Genomic DNA, 13,442 nt, shown 5'->3' with positions numbered 1-13,442 from the left:
TTTAAAAACCTAATACAGCTAAAACAAAGATTCTCAGTACAAAAATTAAAACACAATAAACCAAATTTCTGCTCCAGTTAGCACGTTTTTGGAATAGTTTCCCAAGGCAACCTCATGCAGAGACTATTACAGTAATCCAAACAGGATGTAATCAAGGTTATGTGTTACCGTAGCCAGATCTGATATCTCAAGAAACCGTGCCTCCCATTTCCAGTTACATACATGTGGGGTGTTAATTCATTATCATATCAAGGATATGAAGAAATGAACGAAGTAAAGATACAAAGAATAAAAGTGTGTGTGCAGGTTGACTATCCCTTATCCAAAAGGCTTGGGGCCAGAGGTGCTTTGCATGTGGGAGTTTTGGGAATTTTGGAATAGCTGTATTTGCATATATGCACATAATCTATATCTATAAAAGAGTGATGGAATCCTGGCGACCGCCAAAACAACAAAACGAAACACCCCACAACCTCGAAAATTGACAACAAAACCCATCATCCACGCCTCTAGGTTGATACAACAAAAAGAAAAGAAAATTAAAGTCCTAATTAGAGGGAGAGGAATAATTGTTTTTATCCAATTGCTGACAGTTAGAAGGCTAAGCTCCGCCCACTTGGTCTCCTAGCAACACACTCACCCAGGGGGCAGGCAGAGTTAGGCCTCACTTAGGCCTCTTCTACACTGCCTATAAAATACAAATTATCAGATTTTAACTGGATTACATGGCAGTGTAGACTCAAGGCCCTTCCACACAGCTATATAACCCATTTATAATCTTATATTATCTGCTTTAACTGGATTATCTGGACTCCGCACCTTTACCATTTACCTTAACTACCACCAATTCCTCAATCCTTTATTTCCCATACCACCATACTTCGCCACAGCAACGCGTGGCCGGGCACAGCTAGTGAGATATAATGGAGATGAGCTCCATGTCTAAACATGAAATTCATTTGTTTCAAATACATACATGAAGGTAATTTCATGCAATATTTTAATAATTTTGTGCACGAAATAAAGTTTCATGCATTGCACCATCAGAGAGGAAAGGCGTCACTATCTCAGCCACTTGTGTGAACAATTTCAGAATTCAAGATAAGGAATAAGGGGAAAAGAGACAAGTAAGAAGACAGGGCAAATGTTAGCCAAAACCTATTAAGGATCCAGTTACAAAAAGGAAGCACAATTCTGAGCAGTGTCTGTGTCTCCATTGTGATGGCAATCCCCTTGAAAGGTATTCATTGAACTAATGCCTGACTCCCAAGATCATGTTGGGCTGTTGTCAGGGTAATGAAACTGATCTCTCCCAGCATTCACATCTCTAAAGAAACGGGGTTTGTTTGTAATGTGCCTGTTTAATTCTGTGCCAAATGCAAGAATCTCTCCCCCCAACCACCTACCCTTTTCCTTGCAAAAGTGTTACCAACTGCAACAGCTTTACCATAGAGGGTAACACTAAAGTTTGAGATGATTCTGTAGTGGCAGTTCAGGTAGCCATGAAAGGAACCAAAGGGTAGGAAATTCAGACTGAATTGGTTAGTGGTAGGGATTGCCCAATACGATTAGTGTGCTTGATCTTCAATCATTTCTGTAGCTAAATCATGTATAATTAAATACACCCTGTAATAAAGCCCCTCCTGCAAGAGGAAGGGGGAAAGACAAAGCAAACTAGACTTTGCCCTTTTCACAGAAAGTGCATAAAGGAGGAGTGAAATGACTACAAGGAAGGAAGCTGAGAGATCTGCTGATGTGGGTTGCTGAAGGATTTATTGTTTTTGAGTAAAGTACAGAGCACTTGCACAGCATGTGGCAGGTTTGGCCCAAGTGGAAATTTAACACTTATGTATTACATGTTTGCAGCAAGCAGGGCCTGTGCATTCTGGTGGTTCCAATTTATTTGGAGAAAAGAGAAAGTTCCTTTAAAAAACTAAATGGAAAAAATTAGAACTAATAGAATTTTTCATAGAATCAGAATTGGAGGAGACCCCAAGAGCCATCCCATCCAACCACCTGCCAGACAGGAACACACAATCAAAGCACTCCTGACAGATGGCCATCCAGCCTCTGCTTAAAACCCTCCAGAGAAGGAGAGCACCACGTTGCAAGGCAGCATACCACACTGCTAGACAGCTGTTACCTTCAGAATGTTCTTCCTAATGTTTAGGTGGAATCTTTTTTCTTCCAGTTTGATCTGCTAGTCACAATAGACAGCAGAGTTTGGTGGTCTGAAAGAAATGAACAGCTAGAAGGAATTGCAAGGTATCTGTCATTGGGCTCATGTTTCCAGTATTTCTGCAGTCTTCTGAGCATTATTGCTTCATGTAATAGGGATGGGAGAAATTAAACTGCATGTCATAGTCTGGAAAAAAATCCCTCTAGGGCAAAGCTCTCCAAAGTGTGTGTCATGACACATTTGTGTGTTGCCTGTAGTGTGTCGGTGTGTCATGAGAGCGTAACGAGAAACCTCTGTGTCTATGTGAAATAAGCAATAAATCATATCATTTAAAAATATTAATGAAAGATTTTCATGAGATATGTTGTGTCCCCACACATTTTGTTATTACAGTTTTATGTGTGTCTGTATCACTTGGAAGGGATTCGGTTTAAGTTTTGTTTTCCTAGTATGTCTACAAAGTGTGTCACCAACATGAGATGTTTGGAAAGCTTTTCTCTAGGGATTAGAGCTCCTTGCATATCTCCAAGCAACTGGCTGTTGGTTATGATGATTTAATAATTCTGGGAACTATCATCCAAAAAGTAACTTTTCAGGTGGTCCTAAACTATAGAAGAACTGTAGAAGTACCTGATGAAGTTTCTGCACACAAATATGGTTGCAGATATTGCTTTTACAATACCTTCTACTTTCTGAACCACTACCACAGTAGTATCACACTAACCTACTGGACTTCTTGGCAGACAGCAAAACTCAATCTCCTAGTAGGCCATTGCACATAAATAATGAGTTACATCTGCTTGGTGGGTTGCATGTTCTGTAGCCTGACTACAAATACAGTCAGATGACATATTTGCAAATGTGCCTGTGTTGATAATCTTAAAAACATTTCAGCTCTACCTATTAATTATTTAGAAATGAAATCAGAGTCCTTCCTTTTTAATGTGTTTGCCAGAATAAACTCCATGCATAGTCTGTATTTTTATTGCAATAATTACAGGTTTAAGCTCTTGCTGGTGTGTTTATTTTTTCACACTCGGCTTCCTTCCTCATTTTGTTTTATAATTTTCCAAGGAGACAAATAATTTTACAGTATGAGATGTCTGCCTAACTCTTAAGTGAAAAACCAGGTGACATTTCAATTTGGCTGATGTTCATATTGGAAATTTGACAATCTCTCCCCGCCCTTTTTTTTTTTTAATTGTCTGTGGCTTCTGAGGGTTGGCTCAAGACATTTTGATGCTAGGAGCAGAATACAAAATCATGTCCTCTTCCTTGTTGAGAAGGTGACCAACACTATTCATTGCATGTCGAGAAGGTGGAGTAACTACTATCCTCCACTTCATGAAGTTGGCAGGCTAGCGGTATGGCCCACAGCCTGGATTGTGTGCCATCTCAGGCACCTGATGTGCTCCCTGCCCCGTGGTCTGGGGCAATTGCTTCATTTTTGCCTAATAGTAGGACTAGCCTTATTGAAAACGTTGGAACCTACTCTGCTTTGGGTAAAACTTCAGTAGTAATTTATTGCTATGGTGTTAAGGAATTATGAGCTACATTCTTAAGTCATTGTCAAGGGACTACTTTGGAGTCATTAGCGAGAAGCAGCACATAGAGAAGACAAAGCAGCCAAGGCTGAACGTGCATTCAGCAGAATGGTGCTGGCAATAGGGATAGAGGAAAGATATGAAGACAGTAATGTGTATTTCAATTCTATCATGGTATTGGCACTGTTGTGGGATAAATACGATCTCCACTTAGGCAGCAAAATGTTCCAAGTCACTGCTAGCACAGTAGTCACCTACCAGTGATGTAGTGAAAGACGTTGCAAGGATGCAAAACTCATGGGTTGGTTTCAGAGGGGAAGTGGCCGTGCCATCTGATGGAGAACTCCACAGTAATTGACTGCTTTGGCATACAGTTAAGGTCATAATAAGGCATTTTGTGTTTATGGTGGAAAGTTTTTGCATAGGCTCATTGGGAAATGATGGAAACAAGCTACTTTGCTTTCTTTAATTGAATTCCTAATTCAATCATGAAATGTAGGAAGTAACTCTTCTTAGCAAGAGCGCTTGTATTCTAATTAAAAGCTAAAGGTTCAACTTCAGATGATCGAAGGGATTCTTGTAAAGCTTGGTGTGTTGTATACGGTGCAGCAATATTGTTGGATGCCACTGTTTTTATTCCCAGACAAATGGACCTGAGAATGTAATCATTTTGATGTGTGTGCATGGATATTTATATCCACTGCCATAATAGACTACTGTGCTGTTATCATTATATTATACCGCACAGTCTGAGTGGATGAGTGAGGAGGAGCAGTCATGTAAACTGGGTGTGCGCATAGTGGGATAGAATGAGACAAGGACGTGTCACATCAAAACGCATCTGCATGCTTTTGTCTTAGAGACACTAGCACATTCCACTTTCCTTAATAACAAAGTGCTGAAGTCACAATCTGGACAAATCCAATGTCTTAATTTAAAAACCTTTTCCTTTGTCCACCTCATTTCACCGTTCCCAGCCACACTCCTGTTGTTTTCTCTGCCTCGTTGTATGTCTTTACCTTTTTATCTTCATGTTGTTGGTCCCTAATCCCTTTCCCTGCCTCCTACAACAATCCCACCATCTGTTTCTCACCATCCCTTTTCTATGTGAGCGAATGAGGGGGGTCCTCTGTCCGTAGACGGCAGGGAGGTTTCCAGCGAACAGGTTTTATTCCCGCAAGACCCGGAGGCCTCCACCCACCGCAGGGAGCAGATGGCCTTCCTGCAAATCCCTTGGTCTAATGACTCAGTGACCCAGTGTGGCAGCGGCTGCCGTGGAATTCCCAGAAAATAAGGGAAATGCCACTGTGTTTAAAACGTTAAACACCTCTTGCCTTCTCTGGGGCTATTTATTCAAACCTATAAATGAAGGTCCAAGAGCTCTCTGGTGTTTTATTCTGACATATGGTTTTAGAAGGCGAGACAAGATCTTGCATCCTCAGACAGTTCTGTGAAGCAAACAAACAACTTAACAAAGGGAGACCGTAAAGATAATGCTGGTGCGTAAATTATTCATGGCAAACAAAATCTAAATATAATTAGCTTTTATTGGAAAGCACTGGATACAGAAGAATTGCGCTAAAATCTAATTGAGAGATTTTAGAGAAAATGAATCCTCATTTAACCTGTGAGACACCGTGACAGGTTTATTAATTGATTTAACTTTGATGGTTTCTTATAAATTGTAAATTTTTTTCATGTCAGGAGAGACTTGAGAAATTGCCAGTCACTTCTGGTGTGAGAGAATTGGCCGTCTGCAAGGATGTTGCCCAGGGGATGCCCAGATGTTTTGATAGTTTTACCATCCTTGTGGGAGGCTTCTCTCATGGCTCCGCATAGAGCTGGAGCTGACAGAGGGAGCTCATCCACGCTCTCTCTGGGTTGGATTCAAACCAGCAACCTTTGGGTCAGGAACCTAATTTTCCAGTCATCAGTCCTGCCAGCACAAGGGTTTAATCCACTACACCACCTGGGGCTCCTATACATTATATTGAACTGATGTTTTAAGCTCAGAGGTCAGAAACAGATTGGAAGAAAGTGTTATCTTGCACTGCATAATTCCATTTTTAACCCTAAAGTAGCCAGCAAATACAGAAATGTACAAAACCTCTTTTATTTATACACACAAAAAGAGAAAGAGAGAAAGATTCATATTCTCGGGACCTCTTTTTCCTGTCACAAATAAAGTGCTTAATCTTCTTTTCAGGACTCTCTTTATTAATGTACTGCAAGAAAAAACCCCAAATGTGACTTCCTTCCTGCATCTGGTTTAGATATTTGTCAAGATGTCATCTCGTCCTCTTCCATAATTTCAGTTATCAAGAGATAAAATGAAACACTTTATCATTTAACGCCACATTATATTGGCCTGAAGTAGTAAATGTGACGTGGTGCTGGAGACGATTAATTTCCCCCTATTTGGCTGGGTTTTCAGGGTGAAGGTGTGGCCTGGTTAGGAAGCCTGCCTGCCACCTGCTTGTTCTGCCGCTTGACTCAGAAGCGGAGAACTTGGTCTCCTGTGGCTTTCGCCTGACGTCTTTCAGCAGCACAAAAGACACAACTATCGTTTAATTATCAGTATGGTTTCACCGTCTCAGCTGCACTACGGAGCAAGCATCCCACTCATGCAAATGTAGACATTAAAGCCCGGTGCAAAATGTCTGCTGTGGCAATGCTGCTCTTGATGTTATGGATGGCATATGGTGCCGTCTGGGTAGGTGTTAACTCAAGCCAGCTCTTGTCACTGAATCTTATTAATTAGATTTTCTGTTTGCTTGTTTGTCTCTGTGTAAACAGAAGGAGGCGAACCTTTCAAGTTTATCCAGGGAACATTGATTCAAGGGCAGCCTTTATATTACAGTGGACCAAAATCTAAGTAAGAAATTAAACTATGAGCACTGACATTTTGAAATACTCTATAGTCTTAAATATTTTCTAGCAAGTTGATAGATAAGAGGGTACACAATGCAAGAAATCAATATAACTGCTAAAATGCAATGTTATTTGGAAGCTTTAGTATTTGATATGCAATCAAGATTCAACAGAAGCAGACAGTATCTTTAGAGAGCTGCCATCTATTTCATTGTATGTCTTACATTTCTAAACGTGCCTCTAATAATCGCCAATAATGTCTAGCAAAAAATTCTTTTGTACAGTCTGTCACTTGAGCATCAGTGGTTCAATGGAAGCCACAAAGATTGAAACAATTTCCTTCAAATTAGAGGTATAATCATGGTATATTATTAAAGCTTGCCATGGTTCTTGGTTATAAGTGCTGTGCTTGAAACCACTTAGTATACATTAAATTCACTTTATATAGATTACATCTAAAGTGATTTTTATTTCCTTAATGTGTAGCTTTCCCCCTTCCTTTATCTATAGGTTACCCTTTCTCTGATTAAAATAACTGCAGGTGAAAGTCAATCTGTTTTTAATGTTGCTTTAAAATTAAGCATGGAGGGAAAATAATCTAATATACATCTAAAGGCAGGAGAGAACTATAGTAACTCAATATAGATAATTCTGCAGTGCCTTACAGCAAGCCATATAATTTTAATATGGAAAGATCCACTGGCATGCCAATATTATTTTACATATTTAAAATTGATTAGAAAACCTGCTCAAAAAAGGGATATTGGAAATGTTTTAAAATAAAATCTAAGATATCAGTAGAGAAACAAAACCTCTCTTTGCCATGTTCAAAAGTGTTGGTGAACAGCCAGATTTCAGCCTGGTACCAAATGAAGCCAAATGCCAATCAAGAAGCCCCGGGAAGAAGATTTCCCAAATCAAGTGTCACATGTGTGAAATGCAAAGATTAGAAGCCCTATTTCGGTGTCTTTAGATTTCCTGTTTTCCAGTAATCTAACCAATAATGTGTTGTCGAAGGCTTTCATGGTCAGAATCACTGAGTTGCTGTGAGTTTTTTGGGCTGCATGGCCATGTTCCAGTAGCATTTTCTCCTGACATTTCGTCTGCATCTATGGCAGGTATCCTCAGAAGTTTGTTGAGAGGTCTGTTGGAAATGAGGCTAGCGTGGTGTCCAACAGATCTCTGAACAAACTTCTGAGGATGCTTGCCATAGATGCAGGTGAAACATCAGGAGAGAATGCTACTGGAACATGGCCATGCAGGCCAAAAAATTCACAGCAACTCAGTGATTCTGACCATGAAAGCCAATAATAGCAATTTGTGTAAAAAAAAAACTCTATTGTCATAAACATTTTCCTGTATTGGTGAGGTGTTCTGCACCTGTAAGTGAAAGAGATGCTTGCTGTTCAGTTTGGTCACAGTTACATCAAAGAGAAAGTGTGCAGTCTACATTGTAGAATTCAACACCACTTTAATTGTCATGATTCAATGGTAAGGGATTGTGGGAATTGTATTTTTACAAAGTCTCTAGCCTTCTCTGCTGAAGAGTGCTGCCGTTTCACCAAATTACATCTCCCATAATTCCATAGCAGTGAGACATGTCCGATAAAGTGTTCTCAAACTGCATTAATTCTACAGTGTAGATGCACCCATAATCTGTCTCTCTGTCTGGGCTGCACCTCAACAATGAATGTGGTTGGCCTCTGAACCATTTATATCCTCATGTTCATTGGCTGCTTATAAATACAATCAGTGATTCCCAAACTTTGGTCCTCCAGGTGCTTTGGACTTCAACTTCCAGAAGCCTTGGCTGACCTGCCAGACAGTCAGATTTCTAGTAGCTGAAGTCCAAAACATCTGGAGTACCAAAGTTTGGGAACCACTGTTATAGATCATTCACTTCCTCTATAGGTAAATTCAAAACATGCTTTTAGTGCATCCTTTTTTTTTGCAAGATATAAGCCCCTGAATCTTAATGTTTATTTCCCAAAAGAGTAATGGAAGAATGATAAAAGAATAAGGTTGTTGTAGTTTTTGTAAATTAAATTCCTTAGATTGTGAAGGGTGATCCATATTTTGGCCCTGATTCAGGAAGACACTTAAGCAGATTATCTGTCTTGTCCATAGCTATATGATTACTGTGTGTGTGTATGAATAAAACAGATGGTTGAATTAATTAGGAATTCATAGCGGTGGGAATCAAAATAATTTATGCACACTCAATTATGGAACCTGTGTTGCGTTTTTTATTTAGATGATAAAAAGGGTTAAAATCAATGGTGTTTCGTTTATGCAAGTCCCAGTTGGAAATATATAAGCAAGGAGAGAAAGAGAGAGGGAGGGAGTATAGTTCTCACTAGTCATGTCTTCCAATACATTTGCCTAATCCCTTTTTAAAATCATCTAAGTTGGCCGTCATCAACAAAGCTTAGAAGACATTACAATTACCAAATCATTTGGGAGGGCAGTGAAAGCACAACAGTTGTAATTTAGGGATTGAACCTAATGATTTATCATCTAGTTTTTTTCCTTGGGTAATTAATAATGTTACTAGAGTGAATACCTCTCTAGGAATCTCTAGGTCAGAGATTTCCAAACTATGTCACAACATGTTAGTGTGTCAGACGCAGTGTGCAGGTGGGTCATGTGAATGTAGGTTAATCAGTTATTGTAACCTTTGCTGGTTAAGTTAATTAATTTGATTTACCTTGATTAACTTGAGTACCTTCAGGTTTGTTTTGTCCTCATACATTTCATTATTACTATTTATACATGTACAGTAGAGTCTCACTTATCCAACGCTCTGGATTATCCAACACATTTTTGTAGTCAATGTTTTCAATGCATTGTGATATTTTGGTGCTAAATTCGTAAATACAGTAATTACTACATAGCATTAATGTGTAATGAACTACTTTTTCTGTCAAATTTGTTGTATAACATGATGTTTTGGTGCTTAATTTGTAAAATCATAACCTATTTTGATGTTTAATAGGCTTTTTCTTAATCTCTCCTTATTATCCAACATATTGGCTTATCCAATGTTCTGCCGGCCCGTTTATGTTGGATGAGTGAGACTCTACTGTATCTATATCTCATATAAGGGGGTTGCTTTAACCTCTCATTTGCTAGTAAAAGTCTATTACTGTGTTGCAAAGTGATGCATGTGTAAAAAGTATGTCACCAACATAAAATGTTTGGAAAGCTTTGCTCTAGGTTCCCCAACACAACATTCCACTGGAAGTTGACCATACACTCAGGATTGAAGAACTAGAGCTTCCTCCAAAAGTGTTCTCTCAGACTTTTTAAAAAGGGTGTTTTTATTCAAATAGTCTCCGCTTTTGAAATGGTTCTGTGCACCTAAACACAGCAAATGTGGAGGGTTGACTATAAATTGCAAAGAATCAAAGCACTATATTCAGACGCTGAACCTGGAAAACATATGTACTTTTTGAACAAGCAGGTAAAAACACATATGGTCTGAGGAAATAAGCCTTTTATATACTGCTTCAAAAATAAATATGCATACGGAAGTGTATTCACCAAATCTGTAAAGTTTAGTGTTTGTTTACTATATTTGCTATTGTTTGCCATTAGCTTTCTGAGCCTTTAATAATATTTACAATATTTGGGTTTGAAGTATTTTCTGTTAAATTGTCAAACAGAAAAACTAAAATGTGAAGCAGAATCCTGTTTATTACAATCAAAACCTGGAGCTAGAGTAAAAGTATGCTGCCATATTCAAATTCTACCTAATTTAGAAATCTCTTGACATTCAGAACATCAAAATCTTTATCATTTCTCTGCTGATGATTTGTTTTTGCCTCTTAGGTAAAAGCATGGATGAAATTAAGAAACTGCTATTGCTGGTCTTGGGTTGTGCTGTACAGGTAAGTTTACTCCTAAATACTACTTGACTTACATTTAAAAATTATTAGCAATATAATCTAATTATAATAGTATAAGTGTCCCTCCAAAGAGGGCGGACAATCCATGATAATAGACAGAGCTGTTCATATTATACTGTTGTTGGGGTGTTTTTTTGATAGTATACAAACAAAATAGTATTAATTGAATGTATATTCTCATTGTACTAGGTTACAGCAATGTATCACCAATAATATTGTTTATGTGTGACTAATGCTCAGCATTACAACAAGTATTTGATTGTTCTGTCCACAAATGTACTATCCATTAGCATAGTTTTTTGATTAGCACAAGCATTTGATTAAAAATTGCAATTGATAATAATAGTAATAAAATGAATCAACATAGTAAAAAAGAGTTGAAAGAGAAGATAAATCCAGCAGTGAGCTATATCTGAATTTAAAAATTAAATGCTTAGCCAAAAAGAGAAGTATTTCTCTGCTGATGGTCAAGAAAGCAGATCCCCTGGACAGAAAGATAATGATAAAGCTAGTAGCATCAGGAGGCTTTGGAAATCCTTTTTCCAAGAATTGGTGGCATAGGGCAGCATCTGTCCTTGGAGCTTATGTCCCTTAGGAGACCAGCTCCTCCAGACTAAATGCTGTGATCCATCAATGGGTGCAAATACGTATACCTGAAAGAAGAAAGAAGTAGAAATACTTGACTCCAAGATTGGATGGCTGATAGATGAGGAGTGTATGGCTTTAGTATGTGATAACTATCCTGAAGGAACCAGATTTCTAAAGCTGGGTGTGTGGAATTCCACTTTGGGCTACCTCAGGCGTGGGCAAACTTTGGCCCTCCAGGTGTTTTCGACTTCAAGTCCAAAATACCTGGAGGGCAGAAGTTTGCCCATGCTTGGGCTACCTTAATCAATTGAAATCTTGCCAATTAGACAACACTTGATCTTGTTTCTACTGTTTAACTTTTCAGACTTTGGACATTGAATCCTGAATTGCTTTATCAGGCAAATTATACCAGGACAGTGCTTTCATCTCTTGACTTTTGATTTGTTCATTGTTACTACATTTTAAATGCAAATGTTCCCACAGCTACTTTGGACAGTGCTTACAATTCCATTGCAATATCTGTTGGAAAATTGCCTGTCACAGTCCTGGGTGTAATTCACAAACAAACCATTTTAAAACGTTACGGAGACCGTCATAATCCAATAAGTTTGGGTGTTTTTGATACCATTGTGCTAAATGATTTGGATGTTGCACAGATTGAATTGAACTTTAGGGTGGGAAAAGGTTACAGTAAATGTTCCCCATAAGTAAATGTTGCTTTAATACAGTTTTCATATAAACCGTATCTCGCATTTGATGCAGAAGAACAAAATGTAAGATGGAACAAAAGCAGATTTTTTTTGTTGCCTAACAGTGTGAGCACTAGTATTGAGCATTTCAAGACTGAAGCCCTGACCTCTTACCCTCATAATTTTTCATAGAATTGAGGAGTTGGAAGGGACAACAAAGGGTATCTAGTACAACCCCTGCTATACAGGAAGACACAACTAAGCTATTCCAGAAGGATGGCCACCCAAGATCTTGTTAAAGACCTCCAAAGAAGGAGAGTCCGCCACTATCTGAACCAATCTGTTCTGCTCATCAGGAAGTTCTTTCTAATGGAATCTGTTTTCTTTTTGAAACAGATATTAGTATAATTATTTCATGGATTTTATATTTTGTGTAGCCACAAAGGTTTTAGTATTGAAAATACAGGAACAATTTACTCTGAATAAGGATTATGCCTTTGTGTACTGGAGGAAGCCTTGTGTCCTATGCCATGAACAGGTGAGATTCATGTGTCTTCAGTGCAGGGCAGAAACTATTCACTGTGGAATTATTTCCCATTGTGATCAGATGAGCTTTCAGTATATGATGTTTTCCACCTCCAGCTGGACCTACCACTTGCCAACTGTTTTCTATATTGTTGATCTTTACCAGTAATTTTTAATATTTCTGTAACTTCAATTAAATCAATCATTGCCCATTTAAAAAAAACTTGATTGATTTAATTGCATTTTGGGGGTATTGTAAATTGCTTTCAGAATTTTAGTGGAAACTGAAATAAAAATGTTCTTTAATTACCTATTTTCTCCTTTCCCCATTTTGATACAAACCTCTTTGTGATTTCACCTGAGATCTTCAGAATCAGTTAAAATAATAGCAGTGTTGATGCCTAATAAGCATTTATAGAAGTGGTGTGTGTCCTTTTGTTCTTTTTGTAGTGTGAGAGGAAGGAAGAGTACATTGGAAGGATAAAACAGCTTGATATTGAAACTCAGGCTTCGATCGTCTCACACATTCAAGAGGTAAGAGTATCTAGTTCTTAAGCTTATTCTAACATACTAAGTTCTTGCTGGGTTTTGATTGCTGGTATCTGAAGAAATTTTTCTGGATTGGTGACTAAAGATATATGCACTTCACTGTTATTAGAGAACAACTCTATCACTACTCTGATGATTAAGTAGTGATGTTTTTGAGTCATTAAAATGTCTTTGAGAAATATACATAAAATCCTCCAGTTTCGCGAGAGTTAGAGGACCAATGTGGAAATGGAAAAACGATAAATTAAAAACTATTTTTAATCTGAAAGTATACCTCTCTAGAAATCTTATGTCCACCATAACGACCTGAAGGATCTAGAGCAATGGTTCTCAACCTTTGGTACTCCAGATGTTTTGGACTTTCAATTCCCAGAAATCCCAGCCATCTTAGAATTGTGGGAGCTAAAGTCCAACACCTGAAGTACCAAGAGTTGGGAACCACAGATCTAGAGTTTCCTAGAGAGAACATATTAATCAATTAAAACTACAGTTGTGGAAAGCTAGATACTAATTAGACTTGGAATGCATAATTGTTTATACATAGGGTCCCAATGATCCTGGCACTGTCTCTTGATACATATGCAACATA

At 38.2% G+C, this 13,442-nt stretch overlaps 1 protein-coding gene across 2 annotated transcripts in view; it reads left to right on the top strand.

Annotated features, from left to right (window-relative positions):
- Positions 1 to 13,442, top strand: part of ccdc88c (coiled-coil domain containing 88C) — a 127,332-nt gene that overhangs the window by 60,279 nt on the left and 53,611 nt on the right. For both annotated transcript variants that reach the window (XM_062968409.1, XM_062968410.1), the window contains exons 5-6: positions 10,426 to 10,484; positions 12,755 to 12,838. In XM_062968409.1, coding sequence (XP_062824479.1) covers positions 10,426 to 10,484; positions 12,755 to 12,838 — 143 coding nt within the window. The remainder of the gene's footprint in view (positions 1 to 10,425; positions 10,485 to 12,754; positions 12,839 to 13,442) is intronic.

The sequence above is a fragment of the Anolis carolinensis genome, chromosome 1, assembly GCF_035594765.1.
Source record: "Anolis carolinensis isolate JA03-04 chromosome 1, rAnoCar3.1.pri, whole genome shotgun sequence".
Lineage (NCBI taxonomy): Eukaryota > Metazoa > Chordata > Lepidosauria > Squamata > Dactyloidae > Anolis > Anolis carolinensis.
Note: the sequence above shows the minus strand (reverse complement) of the source record. Positions and strands in the feature narration are given on the sequence as shown.